This window comes from Moschus berezovskii, chromosome 11 (genome assembly GCF_049115385.1).
Source record: "Moschus berezovskii isolate FMDL1 chromosome 11, NW_MosBer_1.0, whole genome shotgun sequence".
Lineage (NCBI taxonomy): Eukaryota > Metazoa > Chordata > Mammalia > Artiodactyla > Moschidae > Moschus > Moschus berezovskii.
In genome coordinates, this window is record NC_142470.1 from 33,857,021 (window position 1) to 33,872,252 (window position 15,232).

Below are 15,232 nucleotides of genomic sequence, written 5' to 3' on the forward strand. Positions count from 1 at the left end.
GGTCTTGGTCTTTACCCTTTGGTGGATCGGAGCCAGAAAATGATCTGAAGCCATGAGGGAGCCAGGAGCAGACTTGCATTTTAGAAAGATGACTTTGGCGGCCAACTGATGCCTGATTCAGGGACCGTAGTGGGAAGGTTTGTCCAGGTGGGAGGGGATAGCTTGGATGAAGGCTGTCCTGGGGGTGTGTGGAGAGGAGATAACAGGTTTTAATAGCTGCCTTGGCTGCATCCATGGAAGAAATGGACATAATAGCTATAGAACCAGTGAGGTAAACTGATCGAGAGAAAGGGAGTGGATGACACTCCTTCGTAACGGTGACAACAGCACCGAGAATCAGGAACCCTGATGGATAAGCAGGTGTTGTTTCTGAGGCTCTTCCATGATCAGATGAAAGTGACAGTAAGTCTGTGAGGGGCACTGCTTGGGGGCCCTGGTGACACTAGGTTGAGGGGAATGATACCAGTGCTTTTGACCTTCAGGGACTCTTGGATGCCAGTGAAGTTGCTGAAGGTTGTGCGAGACAATTCAAAGGACTCTGAGTACTGGAAGGCCCTGACCACGGTTATCCCTGCCACCACCCAGAACCTCTGGGATGCTCTGTATACAGCCTTGGAGAAATACCAGTGAGTGTGTATGCCATGGCTCAGGAGGAGGAGGGCAGGTAGGGCAGGCCCAGGGAAGGTAGGTAGGAGAAGCACCCTGCTTGGAGCAGCCACCTTTGCTGCCTCCCTGTCCCAGGAACTCTTGGAGGGTAAAGCTGCTTTTGGCAACTCATGTGGGGGGCCATGTAGTGTTGGGGGATTGAGCCCTCTGGCTTCGCCCTCCCTGTTTTGTTCCGGGTGGCCTGGCTCCTTCAGGGCTGGAGGGCTGCCCTGGTGGGCGAGTCTTCTGGGGTCCTCATTCACCTCCAACCAAAATAGAAGGGCAGAGATCCTGGCTCCGACTTGATTGAGAATGGAGGAGGATTCAATGGGCCTCTAAACAATTTTTCTGCCCAAAGCCTCATCCTGACCCAGAGGGCTGAGCTGCTGATAGAAAACAGTTCTCTGGAGAGGCAGAACACAGAGCTCCAGCAGCTGCTGCAGCAGTATCTCGATACCAAGGTGGGTCCCGGGAGGGGAGGCAGGACAGTGGGGCGCCAGGGGGAGGGGGGCGGCAGTGGGACTGGTGGAGACGCTGGAGGAAGTGAGGCGTCCCCTCCCCACCACCTCCAGAGGCAAGGGAACTTTGAGATGTGGCTGTCATAGTGTCACTTTGACGCTCATATAGTTTGCACCAGATGCTTGCTGGATGGCTCTGCGAAGCAGTGATCAATCCAGCGCTGGCCTCACAGCTTACAGAGCCCTTCCACAGGAAATTTCCTTCTTTGGTCCTAACAGCTGATCTGTGAGGTGGACAGGATGGGAGTGATTCTCCCCCTTTCACAAAAAGGAGGATCAAACCACAGAGCCTCTGTCACTTGCCCAGAGCTCGGGCTCTTCCCACTCTGCCAGCCCCGGGCGTCTGGCCTGGGATGTGACACTGGGAATGGGGGCTCCAACCGAGGCAGATGTTCCCCCTGGCCCCCACCCAGACCTGCTCCAGGGACAGCTAGGGTGACTTCCCCGTGTCCTAGCAGGAGGCGGGATCTCATAGTCTGCTCCACTGGAAAGAGCCCATTGGCAGCGCAACTGCTGGCTCTGCTCTGCTCCTGTGGGATCCTTCACGTGGCACTTAAGGGTGTAACACTGGGCTGGGCATATCTCCTGAGTCATCAAGTGAGGTGAGCCACAGGCCAGACCCTGGGGATGTGTGGCCTGTGGGGGTCTCAGGCCCCCGGCCACACCTGAGCAGGGCATGCGATGAGCCTGCGGCTCACAATGGCCTCTTTGCCCAAGACAGGACTCAGTCATTAGGGAACTATAGGGGGCCACCCTTCCTTTGACGCTACAGTGGACAAAAGTCTGGGGAAGAGCGTGGAAGAACAAGGCCAGATGGGCAGGTGAAGCGGGGAAGTTAGGGTTCTAGAAAATGGATCACAGGGGAAGGTTAAGAGCATTACCAGAGGCTGGTGTGCTGGAGCAGAAGTCAGGCAGGGAGCCCAGGACTCAGCTTCTGAGGAAGGCAGGGTGCCTGAGGCTGGCCCAGGAGATGCGGAAGGAAGTCTTTGGGAAAGAAGTACTCCTAGAGACCTGGAGGCCTGCTGGCAGGTGGACCCTGGGGAAAGGGTGGTGACCATTACTCTCTCTTTTCCAGATAAACTCTGAACTGCAAGTTCCTCCGACTCAGGTGTTCTGGGTCCCCACAAAATAGAGCCAGACCTCGAAAAGCCTGTTGAGGCAGGGCCAGCACTGGTATCGCTGTTGGTGTCGGAGGCAGCACCCCCGGGGGCTTCCCCAGGCCCTCTCCCTGCGTTTTCCAGACCTGTTGTTGTTGGGCCTGTTGAAATAAGGCGCTGAGAGGAGTTACCTGGATTCCACAGTCCTGATTAAAGTCTTAAAAAAGTTGTGTCTGAATCGCTTTAAAGAGCAATCCCCACCTGACACCTCTGTGCCATGAGGGGACTTTGTCCCTGGCTTCAGACTGGTTTGAGAACAGGCGCGCAGCTGCAGGCCGAGACTGTGGCTCAGGGCTCCCTTCCTGCTTCCGGGAACAGGCGGTACCTGGGAGTTTTGGGCCATTTCAGGGTCTGTGCCTTCAGACTGTCACTAAGAGTGCTTTAGTGAGCTTTTGGGGCCCCTGGGTCCACCAGGCTGTGCCCCTGGGCTGTGGTGTGACATTCCTCCTGAGGCAACCTGGGCAGGCAGCACTGTACCTCAGGCCCACCTTGAACCTTGGGTCACAAGGCCCCCCAGCCAAAGGGGCCCATCCTGTGCTGAGCTTGCCAGCCGACCCTGTGCACCCCTCCCCCACAGCCCCCCACCTGACCCACTGCAGACTTGTCAGCTCAAGGTTTGATTTATTTTATTAAGAGAAAAATCACCACTCAAGAGAGGAAAAACAGCCAAGAGAAACTCAGCTCACACAGGCAGTGGGGGCAGGAGATGGGCAGCCCTTCAAGTGCAAACTCCAGGCAGCCCCTGGAGGACTGGAAGCACCAGCCCAGCAGGGGCCAGGCAGGTGGGTGGGGTACAGGGTTCACTGCAGGCATGCTGGCTTGCAAGGGCTAGTCTGGGCAGAGGAAGCACTGGGATGCCATCAGAACCCGCAGGCTGGGCGGGGACTGGACTTGTGCACCCAGACTGCGGCTGCCTGGATAGAGTGGAGTGGCCCAGGGAAGCAGCCACCTGGCAAGATTCATGGAAGGGATCTGGGATCTCTTCTGCAAGATCAAGATGGTGGCTGCCCTCGGAAGATTATGTCTAGGGAGGGGGAGGGTGATACTGCTTGCTTATTGATTCTTTTTAAAGCCCTGGGTGCTGGGCCATGACATGATTCTCTTGATTCTCAGTTAATTTCATTAAAGCTTTAGCGCTTTGCTGGAAAGCCTGGGGAGGATTTTGGGTGGCTTCCTCTGGCAGATGGGGTAGGCTCTCGCCTTTTCCCACACTCCCCACCCTGCAGGTAGGGACAAAAGGGGCAGGACCGAGTCAGCAGTAGGCTTGGGGTGGGGTGGACAGGCAGGGTGGGTGGGGCGGACAGGCAGGGTGGGTGGGTGTGAGTTGCATCACCAGCCCAGCCAGCAGGAGGAAGGCCCCTGGGACTGGAGGCCTCTGTGCCAGAGGCGGGGCAAATGTGCAGGCCCAGGAGGGGAGCCGTAAGGAGGGCCCCCGTGGCCTTCATGCCCCCAAGAGCTTCTTGACCATGTAGCCAGGGAGGCTGTAGAGGAAGAGCGCCAGCATGAGCAGTCCCAGCAGCGCCAACACAATCTTGATGATGAGCCACTTGTACCGCGTGCAGATGAGGTACTTGATGGACTTGAGGGGGTTGAGGAACCACACGAAGGCAGTGTCAGGCCGGCTGGGGAGGGAGAGCCGTGGTCAGGGGAGTGGCACCTCTAAGACACCCCATCCCCGCAGACCTTCTAGACCCCAAGAGGGCCCCCTTCACGGTCCCAGTCCCCAGAGTACTGAGTGCTGGAGGCAGGATTTGAGCCCATCTCAGCTCCAGCTGTGCTCTTGGAGAAGACTCTGAGAGTCCCTTGAACAGCTAGAAGATCCAACCAGTCCATTCTAAAGGAAATCAGTCCTGAATATTCATTGGAAGGACTGATGCTGAAGCTGAAACTCCAATACTTTGGCCACTTGATATGAAGAACTGACTCATTGGAAAACATCCTGATGCTGGGAAAGACTGAAGAAGGGAAGAGAAGGGGACGACAGAGGATGAGATGGTTGGATGGCATCACTGACTTAATGGATATGAGTTTGAGTAAACTCCCGGAGTTGGTGATGGACAGGGAGGCCTGGCGTGCTGCAGTCTGTGGGATGGCAAAGAGTCGGACACGACTGAGCAAGAGAACTGAACTGAACTTAGCTCCAGCAAATGCTGCGTGCATTCCCTGTTCTCTTTGCAGAGAACCGCAGTTGTCCCAGCTCCTCCCAAGGCCTAGAGGGCATTTTTGGCAGCTGGGCAGCTACCCCTCGACCCAACACTTGCAGTGAGGGCAGGTCAGTGCTGGAGGAGGCTGTTGCAGGGCTGCAGGCAGTTCTGGGTGTTACAATAGGAAGCTCCCCTACTGAGCTCTTCATTGTGGATGGTCTAGCACTTGCTGTGTGTTCACAGTGAGGTTTGTGTTTCCAACCTCTTCCCCCTTTAGGCTTCTGTCCCCACCAACCCCTGCTAGAGGTCTGAGGATCCCCAGGGCGGGGTACACGCCACCCTCACCCCTCACCTGCCCACCATCAGGGCTGGATCACTGCTCTAACCTTCTTCAGGACCACCCAGCCAAAAAAGGGCTTCTTGAGCTTACATTCTGTTGACTGTGTGACAAGAACAATAGATTCTATAAAATGTCCAGATAGAAAATCAAAGTACTGAACGTGCTTCTTCAAACTCTTCCTGCTCCTGGGGGACATAGACCGCACCCTCCAGAGCCAATTAGTGCAGGCAGGGCTGCAGGCCGGGGGTTGTGGGCAAGGGCACCTGGTTTCCAGTCCCAGGGGTGACAGGCAAGTGAGGCATGTCTTAGAGACTCGGAGTCCTCACTTGTATCATGGGGTTAATAGCAGACCCCACCTCCGGGGTTGGTGAAAGGGTGATGTGAGAAAGTGCATGAGAAGTTTCGGCACCGAGCCGAGTTCGCCATAGGCTGGTTACCAAGATGACTGAATGCTGTGGAGCTCCTCACTGCCACGCAGGGCAGGAAAGGGCTCGGGCTGGGAGGAGGATGCTGGTAGAATCTATTCAGGGCTGGATGGCTGATCTCAGTCAAAGCCTTTCCTCTTTCTTGTCCGTAACTCAGCTGCTTTCTGCCAATGGAACTGGGTTCGATTCTGACCAGGATGTCGCTGGGAGAAGAGTTGGTATTTTTCAAAGGACACTGGATGGGCCATTTGAAAAACAAGGATGAGTCCTAGCTAGCTCTACCCTGATTTGCTAGGCGGTGACCTTGGACAAGTTCCTTTTCCTCTCTGGCCTCATATGTAAATATGCAAGACAGTCATTTGCAGTTCTGAGTCTAGGAAGCTTAAAAGTTGCTGTCTGCGCTGTCCTTACGTGTCCACTCGTGTGTGTGTGGGGGTGGGTGGGTGTGCCACATGCTGGCCAGCTCATAGCCCTAGGTCTAGGAGGAAGGGAGGGTATGAGACCCAGGAGGTTTTGGGCTCAGACCCCAAGGATCTTCTTGACCAGGTATCCAGGCACAGAGTAGAGGAAAAGGGTGAAGAGGAGAAGCAGCCAGTGATACATGTATCACACGAAGTAGTGGGCAGACTTGAGGGGGGTTAAGAACCAGATGAAGCTTGTATCGGGCTGGTAAGAGCAGTGACAGAAGCAGAGGGAGTACCGAGGAAGGACACGGAGGATGAGGGCCGGGGTGTGGCGAGGGCCCCTGGCCAAGATGAAGGTGACTCTCAGCTGAGTACAGTTCCAGGTACCCCCCTCTCCCAGCCATCAAGGCTGCCTGGGGCCCCAAGGCCCACCACTGCAGCTGTTTGCCTTTGTCAAAAACTGTGTGCTTAGTCACTCAGTCATGTCCGACTCTTTGCGACCCTAAGGACTGTAGCCTGCCAGGCCCCTTTGTCCATGGGGATTCTCCAGGCAAGAATATTGGAGTGGGTTGTCACTCCCTCCTCCAGGGGATCTTCCAAACCCAGGGATCGAACCTAGGTCTCCCACATTGTGGGCGGATTCTTTACCATCTGAGCCACCAGGGAAGCCCAAGAATACTGGAGTGGGTAGCCTATCCCTTGTCTAGGGGAACTTCCCAACCCAGGAATTGAACCAGAGTCTTCTGCATTGCAGGCGGATTCTTTACCAGTTGACCTACCCGGGAAGTCCCTGTCAAAAAGTAGGAAGAGCATTCAACTCAGCTCAACAGGGCCTTCCCTGTATTATAGTCCGTGTTCTGGCCTCAGAGGGAGGAGGTGGATCCTGGGGGGAAAGGGAGGAGGGAGGAGGCTCTCCTGCAATGAGGCTGTGGCTCAGGAAGGGTCAGAGAGGGCAGAAGTGCCCACAGAGTGGGGGCAAGAAGACCAGAGGTCTGGCATCTCCTTCCTGTTCCTGTGCCCCCAGGGACCAATGTGGCAGGGGACTGGCACGCAGGGCACTCACTTGGGTTTCTCTAGGGGATCAGGTTCATTGCGGGCCAGGCCCACGGGATTCTTTTCCGCCTCCTCGGCAGTGAGTAGATGCAACTCTGCTTCCACTTTGCCCTGCAGAGAGGAACAGAATGGTGCTGGCGCCCAGGAAATGTGCCAGGCCTTCTCCCGCCCCCTACCCAGCAGTGGTGAGGCCCACCGTGAGCTCAAACTCGTCATTCTCGTTGCGGGCTAGGAGGGGCCACCAGCCTTTGACACGCTTCTGCTTGAAGATGGAAACCAGAGGCACATCCACCTCCCCCGTGGCCATCTCCATGGTGCACTGCTTGGCGGTTTTCGCACCCCGAGGGAAGCGATTCAGGTCCAGCTCGATGGCCCCTGTGACAAGCTGAGAGTCAGCTCCTACACTGGGTCCGATTGACACTGGGTCTGATTGACACTGGGTCCCCCCACCTGGGCTGGGCTCACCCTGCCCCTGCCTCCCCCTCCCCTGCCCCCACTGGCGCATCACCTGCTCCAGACCTGTGACCACACCCACGGTGGGGGCTCTCTCCACCCACAGCACCGCCCCCCTGTCCTCTCCCTCCTCTCCTGAATTCCAGGAAGGTGAGCTTACCCAGCTCAGCCCCCCTCCCACCCAGGGGACCTCTCACTGCTCTGGTCCCAGCCCCGCACCCAGGAAGTCGTCGGCAGAGAAGTGGTCAGCGTCCCAGATCTGCAGGGTGAGCCGCGCAGGGATCTTGTATTCGGTCTCGTCCCAGGAGAACATGGACTCCTTCTTGGAGATGACAATCTTCTCCTCGGCAGCCAGGTAGTCGAAGGGGAACAGATAGCGCCAGTTGAAGTTGCCCTCGCCCGTGAGCGAGTGGTAGTGGACGTCTGTGTCCTGCTTGTCCTCCTGTTGGCCCTTCAGCCACCTGTGAGGCATCACATGCTCCAGACCTGTGGCCACACCCGGGGTGGGGGCTCTCTCCAGCCACAGCACGCACCCCCCCCCCCCCCCCGTCCTCTCCCTCCTCTCCTGCCTTCCAGGAAGGTGGGCTTACCCAGCTCCGCCCCCTTCCCATCCAGGGGACCTCTCACCCACCCCCGCACAAAAATGTCGCTGGACTTCTCCCCAGTGAAGAAGTCGTCATCTTCCAAGACCACCTCATCCGTGTTCCACACGATGACCCGCAGCTCGTACCTGGGTGGGTTAGGGGCCGATCAGAGGTGTGGGGGTGGGGGTTACCAGGCTGGGGTTGGAGATGAGGTGACTGGGACAAGTCCTGGGGACTTGGGATGGGCATGGGGCCTGGGCCAGGCTGGGGCTGAGAGAGCCAATGTGGGGAGAAGCTGAGGGGTTGGGGAGAAGTGGGGGGCCCAGGGTCAGAGGAGAAGGTCACCCAGCCAGCATGGCTATTGAGAGAAAAGCCAGACCGGGTTGGGTGGCAGGGAGAGCCAGTTGGGCTAGAATGCCAGGATCCAAAACACAGTCCTCCTGGATGAGGTGGGGCGGGTGGGAAGCTGACTCAGGTCTCAGGGAGGCTGCCCAGGGAGGGGCAGAGGCCGGCTGCTCTGGGCGTGGCTGAAGCGAGGCTTGGAGAGTCAGGAATCCCCCCCCCCCCCCACCCCAGAGGCCTGTAGCTCCATTCCAGCTCTAATAGAAATGTACATTTAAGCCCAGCAGCTGGCAGTGGATCACCCTGGAATTTAATTTCCTTTACATCCCTGCCCCCAAAGGGGATTTTCCTCTTGAAGTGTAATTGTCATGATAAGTGAGGTAGTTCCATCTCTACCTTTAGGAGTGAGGTTGAGTCAACCTCTAAAAATTGACTGCAATGGCTCGTGCTGGACTTAACGCCCCTGGACTGCAAGCCCTGGAGACACAACGGGTTGGGGTGCCCCCTGGTGGTGAGCCATGGAACAGCACACTCAGGGTCCCACCTGGAGCCTGTGCCAGGCAGAATTAGTTGTTTTTGTTTAGTCAGTAAGTCATATCCGACTCTTCTGCAACCTCGTGGCCTGTAGCCCGCCAGGCTCCTCTATCCATGGGATTTCCCAGGCAAGAATACTGGAGTGGGTAGCTATTTCCTTCTCCAGGGGATCTTCCCGACCCAGGGATCAAACCCGCATCTTCTCCGTTGGTAGGTGGATTCTTTACTACTGAGCCACCTGGGAAAGCCCACCAGGCAAAAATGGGCTTTATGATTGGTGGGGTCCAGTGTGAAATGGAAATGTGGGGCCCTGATTGCAGGCACCGAGTCCAGTGCTGGCAGTGGCTTGGTCTGGCCACTTTACAGATGGGAAAACTGAGGACCGTGGAGGAAAAAGTGACCTGGCCAGTGTCAACTAACAGAGACAGGTGGCTTGGCTCATGATCCAGCGTTCTGGCTACTCTCCCACCCTCCTGCCCATTCTGGGCACTCACCCCTGCACATCTCATCAGTTTTAAATAAAACTTGGCTGAGCTGATTGACAGCCTAGAGTGGGAACCACTTTCATCAGGGGAGCAGAGCAGCTCTCAGGGGTTCTGCGCATTGTGGATGTGTGTGGGGAAACCCAGGGGAGACGCTGCCTGCGTGCGCTTGCTCATGGAGGAGTGGGTCTGTGAGGACAGAGCCTTCGGGGAGGGTGTCGGTGTGAACTCACGGCCCTTGCTGGCCACACAGTGGCGGTGTGACCCCTTGCCTCAGCAAGGGTACCTCCCCAGGGCAGGCCGCACAGCCCTCTTTGTGGGGTGCTCTGTTCCCCCAACAAGGCCACGTGGGACTGACTGAGGTGACCTGGGCCTGGAGGCTCCTACAGAAAGGATGCGTTGGGGAGCAGGGAGGGAAGGGCGCTGGCCCCGAGCAACTCACTTCTTGGGCTTCCGAGGGGAGATGTCCAGAGGCGTCCCGGGGGCCGGCATGTCCATGGGAAACATGTCCACCCACAGCTCCAGGCGGCCCTGAGGAAGGGGGTGTGGCATGTCTCACAGCTCCTTTCTCTGCCCAGCAAGGCCAGCTCTCCTCTCCATCCCAACCTTTGTTCTGACAGAACTCATCAGTTTTCATTCTTGGATGCCAGCAATCCCTGTGATATCACCAACAGCCAATTGAAGCTTCTGAGGGAGATTACCCTAGGTTTCCACCAGAGGTGATGTGATTCTCACTCAAAGCCAAGACATGAGCCCTGGTAGTTACGGTGAAGAGCATGGTGTGTGTGTGTGTGTGTACGGGGCGCCCGATACTTCAGGGGAAGCTGCGAATAGCATGGAGATCTCTTTTTATGGACTCAGGTTGGGACTGATCCCAAATACTGAAGAACGTCAAACTCAGGCCAGTCACCTGTTCGATGCCCGGCTTGTCGGGGTTGAGCAGCGGCCGCGTCTCCACGTGTTCGGGCACCAGGCGGCAGCCCACGCGGGGGATGTCCTCCCAGTGTCTCAGGGCCAGCAGTGCCACGTGCTCTTCCGTGGGCTTCCTCTGCCCTGTGGGCGCCGGAGGTCAGCTCATATGTGGGCTCAGCAGAACAAGACACCTGTGCTGGGCCAGGGGCTCAAGGGCATACAGAGGCCCCTTCTCTGGTCTATTGATGGGGAAACTGAGGCTCAGAGGGAGATGCAACAGCCCAAGCTCTCAGCTGCCTCATGGGCCCAGAGGGGTCTGTGTCCTTGGGCTTTCCCTGCTTGGGGGGAAACTGACCCGAGAATCCCTCTGGGCTGCGAGGTCAGGGAAGAGAAGAACCTACGATGTCCTGTCCAGCACCTTGAAGGTGGGTGGCACAAGCTTCCGGCAGAGACATTTGCTGGTTCTCCATGAAGGGCCACAGGGCAAAAGGGTGGGGAGAGCCAGACCAATCTGGGTCTACACTCCTCTCACTCTGCCTTGTAAAAGCTGAGTGACCTTGGGCAGGTCACTGAAACCCTTTGGGTCTTGCTTTCCTCATCTGTAGAATGGGGAAGAACCTTCCTGCCCCACAGGGAGGCTGAAAGGAAGAGAAAGGGGACAAGTGGGCAAGTGTGGGATGGGGTGGAAGGGCAGAGGCTGAGCGGACAGGAGGGGGACACTGGGGTGATGAGCAGAGGGGTGGTCCCACCACAAGAATGTGTGGGTCCTTCCATGGCCTCTTGACACCCCCATAGCTGCATGCAGCATCCCTTACCATTCTCGTCCTCGATCTCAGAGGGCCCTGTGAAGACACGGCTGGACACCTTCACTCTCCCGGGGGGCCCGAAGTGGGGGCCGTCCACTTTGCCTTCCTTGCAGAGGCGGGTCAGGATCTGGCTGGGCTTCATAGGGTCCCGCCAGATATTGTAGCCGTGTCTGTGGGAGGAGACACACGGGCTGGGTGGGGCTTGGGGTGTGGCTGGGCCATCCCCAGGTAGTAAGTGGCCCTGGCCAGCTTCCTTAGGTTGCCTGTTGCCCCATGTGAGCAAGTGAGCCCTGCCCCATGCTCCAGGGTCAGCTGAGACACGAGGGCTGCTGGAGGCTGATCCCTCCTGCCCTGGGCTCGGGTCCCGTGTGCTCCATGCTCCCCAAAGACAAGCATCCAGTCTCTCCCAGTGCAGCCGCACCATGTCCCCCAACTGTGCCCACTCCTCTGGAACTTCAAAGACTCCCTGAGGAAACTGACAATCAGAGAGGTTAAGGGACTGGCCCAGGGTCACACAGCCTGGCAGTGGCAGAGGCTGGTCAGATCTCCAGTGAGCTCTTCCTAGCGCACTCCTGCCTCTCCTCCCAGCCCGCTTTTCTCTCCCTCTGTTTCCTCTGTCCTGGAATTCCCTGGCTCTCTCCTTGTCTTGGAACCTGCAGTCCTGGCCCCTGAAGGCTGAACCCAGAGCCTGTGGGGGTGGAGGCCTGGCTGGGACAGAAATCATATGTCCATCTTCCCAAATCCCATGGTTTGCATCTTGATTTTAAAGTCAAGGTGCAGTAGGCAGCCCCCCTGCTCCACCCCGCCCCACGCACACAGAGTAGGTCTGGGCGATGCCGCAGGTGGCACGGTGCTTGCTGTAGAAGCGGTTTTCCAGGTCGATCTTGGTTTCCCCAATGAGGTCATCGGTGCCTACCAGATCCCAGTCATATACAGCCACCGTCAGCATGGATTCCATGGGGAAGCAGGCTTCGATGTCAAAGGACCTGGTGCGGTGAGGTTGGAGAAGGGTTGGGGGTCAGGGTAGGGTAGGGTAGGGTGGGGCGGGAGGGGGTCTGGGCTGGGGAAGTCCGGGCAGGGTGGAGGTGGGGCACCAGGAGACCTTACTTCCCAAAGACAGGATTGAGCTGCTTGGAGATGTAGTTCTCCTTGTCACGGATGTCAGTCTTGCCTAGCCGGATGGCGATGTAGGGGTCAGCTTTGCCATTGATGTCTGCGGGGTGCAGGTCCGTGGCCTGGGATAGGAGGGGTGCTCCTGAGCAGAGTCCCTGCACCCTCATCTTCCAGTGCCCCTGCTCCCCCACCCCGCGATGGTCCCATGATAATGAAGGGCAGGAGCACTGGACCAGAGAGTTGCTGTGTGACCCTGGGTGAGTCCCTGACCAACTCTGGGCCTTGGCTCCCGCCTCTATAAAGGATGGCACAAGGCCAGCTGCCCTCCCTGGTGTCTCCCAGTTGGGGGCTATCAGTTTGAGGCTGCTTCAGCCCTTCTTGGGCAGGAGGACTGGGAGCCTGGGGAGAGAGGCTGTGAGGGGGCTCTCACCCGGACCACGTAGACCCGGACCAGCACGTTGATGGGGTCGTTGCTGGGGATGCCCTGGAACATGCCGTAGGTGGGGTCGTAGCCGGCTTCCCGGGACACGTCCTCTGGGAGTGGCACTTTGTACACGCAGAGGGAGCCCTGGGGTGAGGCAAGTGTGGGTCAGGGTGCAGGCTCCCATGGGCACAGGCAGGGGTGGCATTTGAAATAGCCCAGAGCACTGAGGGTCTGCACCCTACTGCGGGGGTTTGGGGCCTTAACCTTTTAGTTGCTGGGTCACAGAGAGTCAGGGGTTTTGGAGGAAGTGGCTGGAGTGGGGGCAATTCTGCGGGGGATGAAGTGGGGGAGTGGGTTCAGGGCAGAGGCCCCTTATCACTCAGAGTGCAAGTATTCTCATAGTTTTCCCACTGGGGCAGCTGACAGTTCCCCTTGGCTGTCAGCCCCAGGCTTGGGGTGGGGAGGAGAGCTGGTGGGGGGGCTCAGGACTCAGGACCTGGGTCTTAGGTGCTGGGCCCCACTCACGCTTGCCGCCTGACCTTGAACCGGCCCACGATGCGCTCCTCCTCGGTCCCACCGTCCTCGTCGTCCCCTGTCTTGCCCCGAAGCAGGTTGAACGTGTGCAGCCAGTCCTCGAAGTTGTCGAACTCTGACTCCAGCTCCTTGGCATACACCTGAGCCAAGCCAGGCCATCAGGGGAGGTGAGGCGGGCCTACAGGCCTGTCTTGACCTGGGCATGACGCCCCCACACCCTGGTGGGGTCTGCTCCCAGACCCTCACCTTGAGCTCATCAATCTTGGGTTTCCTCTTCTCGGGGGCCTCCGACCCCTGGCCAGGGCCTAGGCTCTGGGTTCTTTTCTTCTTCTCCTCCTTTGCAGCCCTCGCCTTCTCCTTGCCCTTCATTGGCCCCTTCAGGCCTGGCCGGAAACAGACAAGGAGGCAGAAATCATCTGAGCAGGAAAGCCAGGACTGGAGACCTACCTCATCACTTCATTAATTTAACTTTGCAGGTCTCTAATAAGAGGACTATTCTATATTAGCATTTTCCAAACAGCATTCAGTGAAACACGAAGTGTAGGTGTCCTTTGAATGCTTTAAGAGAAAGGATATATATATATATGTATATGCATGATATAATATATAATTATATATATAATAAGTTGGGGAAACATTTTATTCTGTCTTCCTTTTAGAGATTTATAATAGCATTTGTATATTAAAGGCACTGAGAAGTCCTGCACCAAGGGACCTGTTTAACCAATTTGGCCTCAGAACCTTCTTTTCCCTTTAGAAAATCCATTCGTAGTGTTCCATGGAAAAGGTCTGGAAGACACAGAATGGGATGAGCTCTGAGGTCCCTTCCAGCTCTGATGTTTGATGGCTCTAAGTGTCTGTCCATCAAACTGTGGCTGCTCAACTCGTCAGAGTAAAAGCCACTCTATGGAAGGGCCTCAGGGATGAAGGTGTCTGCCTTAGGTTGAAGATATCTGCCGTGGGCTGCTGCAGCTGTGAGGACCCTCGGGAAGGGGAAAGAGAAGCAGCTGGTGTGATGAGCAGACACTCATATGATGGGCTGGGAGATGAAAGCAGAGTTCCAGGGCTCCAGGCTCACCTTCGGTGTTGTCCATCTCCTCCTTCTCCTCCAAGTCAATTCCTGAGATTTCTTGTTGTCGAATTTGCTGCCAAAAACATGAGGTGAGGAGAAGGGAAGGTAGGTTTCCTAGGGTGGTGTTTGTTGACCCCACACTGTGGTGTCAGACCAGTCTCAAATTTTTAGAAGCAGAAACTCTTTCCTACTGGATTTCAAACCTATCATGTGCTCTGCTTAAGTGGGTTAAAAAAGTTTATAGTGTGAAATATGACTTAAGTGTACTTAGGAGTTTTATGATTCTTTCAATTATGTATGATTAAAAATATGTGTTCTTTAACATTGCTTCTCAGATTTAACATTTTATTGTTTTAATGTAGAAAAGTATGACTGGATAAGAAAACATGGTTTATTTTCTTCAGTCATTACACACTGGATACTAAATCATCAGGATTCATCCAAGGTGCCACTGCCACCTGGTGGCAGCCTGTGCAAATTACAGTAACAGACTTAAGACAACAGGCAACCTCCCGAAGCTCCAACTTGAATCCAGGCGGTGCTGGTGGTAGAAGATACTACTAGATGTCCCTCAATTATCTGTGCTTCTGCTCTTTAAGTTTTTAGCACAGAGTCACCCAGCTAAAGATCACATTTCCCAGCCTCCCTTGCAGCTAAGTGTGGCTATGGGATTAGATTCTAGCCAATGTGAGTGGAGGTGCTTATGTGCTGCTTCTAGGCTGGGCCCTCGAGAGGAAATGAGTATGCTGCCTCCTCTTCTCTTTACCCTTCCTGTGCACTGGTATTAGGACGTGATGGTAAGCCACCTCTAACCATATAGATGCCATTAACAAGATGGCAGTATATCAGCCTCCAACCCCACTGAATCACCATATCAACATTCTTGTTCATAGCAATCTGACCTGCTGCAGCAGCTTAGCCTGTGCTCTACTATGAATGGTAAACATCACACACAACTCGGGTCATAGAAAGGGCCTGGGGAGAGGATGTGGCTGGATCAGCTTGGTCAAGGAAACACCACCAGGGGCACGTGTCCCTTCTGGTCAGTGAGTCAGTCTTGGGTGCCTGCCCTGAGCTTCGTTGGCAGTGCGGACAAGAGACGAATGAGGACGGGGAGAAATGAGCTTTCTGGAATTTGCAGTCTGACTCAATAGACCTGTGTGTGCACAACAGGGAAGAACATTTCACATGGCAACAGTGACCAAGACGCAAAATAAAACAGCATACTATGGAAAATGATGATAGATGTGCAAGTACTACTGAGAAGTTGTTGTTTCCTTTTGGCCTCTG

The 15,232-nt window shown here is 56.1% G+C and overlaps 2 protein-coding genes across 6 annotated transcripts in view; one reads left to right on the plus strand and one right to left on the minus strand.

The window, feature by feature from the left end:
* Window positions 1-2,474, plus strand: part of DRC1 (dynein regulatory complex subunit 1) — a 32,755-nt gene extending 30,281 nt beyond the window's left edge. For both annotated transcript variants that reach the window (XM_055399351.2, XM_055399350.2), the window contains 3 exons: window positions 483-626; window positions 1,004-1,106; window positions 2,239-2,474. In XM_055399351.2, coding sequence (XP_055255326.2) covers window positions 483-626; window positions 1,004-1,106; window positions 2,239-2,295 — 304 coding nt within the window. In that variant the 3' untranslated portion in view covers window positions 2,296-2,474. The remainder of the gene's footprint in view (window positions 1-482; window positions 627-1,003; window positions 1,107-2,238) is intronic.
* A 494-nt stretch (window positions 2,475-2,968) lies between these two features.
* OTOF (otoferlin) overlaps window positions 2,969-15,232 on the minus strand; it is a 91,345-nt gene continuing 79,081 nt past the window's right edge. For all 4 annotated transcript variants that reach the window (XM_088841728.1, XM_088841727.1, XM_055399605.2 and 1 more), the window contains 14 exons: window positions 13,949-14,015; window positions 13,117-13,253; window positions 12,876-13,010; window positions 12,343-12,480; window positions 11,907-12,034; window positions 11,615-11,785; window positions 10,809-10,969; window positions 9,992-10,134; window positions 9,524-9,612; window positions 7,771-7,869; window positions 7,359-7,600; window positions 6,883-7,061; window positions 6,697-6,797; window positions 2,969-3,942 (listed from right to left, as the gene is read on the minus strand). In XM_088841728.1, the coding sequence (XP_088697854.1) occupies window positions 3,762-3,942; window positions 6,697-6,797; window positions 6,883-7,061; window positions 7,359-7,600; window positions 7,771-7,869; window positions 9,524-9,612; window positions 9,992-10,134; window positions 10,809-10,969; window positions 11,615-11,785; window positions 11,907-12,034; window positions 12,343-12,480; window positions 12,876-13,010; window positions 13,117-13,253; window positions 13,949-14,015 (1,971 nt within the window). In that variant the 3' untranslated portion in view covers window positions 2,969-3,761. The remainder of the gene's footprint in view (window positions 3,943-6,696; window positions 6,798-6,882; window positions 7,062-7,358; window positions 7,601-7,770; window positions 7,870-9,523; window positions 9,613-9,991; window positions 10,135-10,808; window positions 10,970-11,614; window positions 11,786-11,906; window positions 12,035-12,342; window positions 12,481-12,875; window positions 13,011-13,116; window positions 13,254-13,948; window positions 14,016-15,232) is intronic.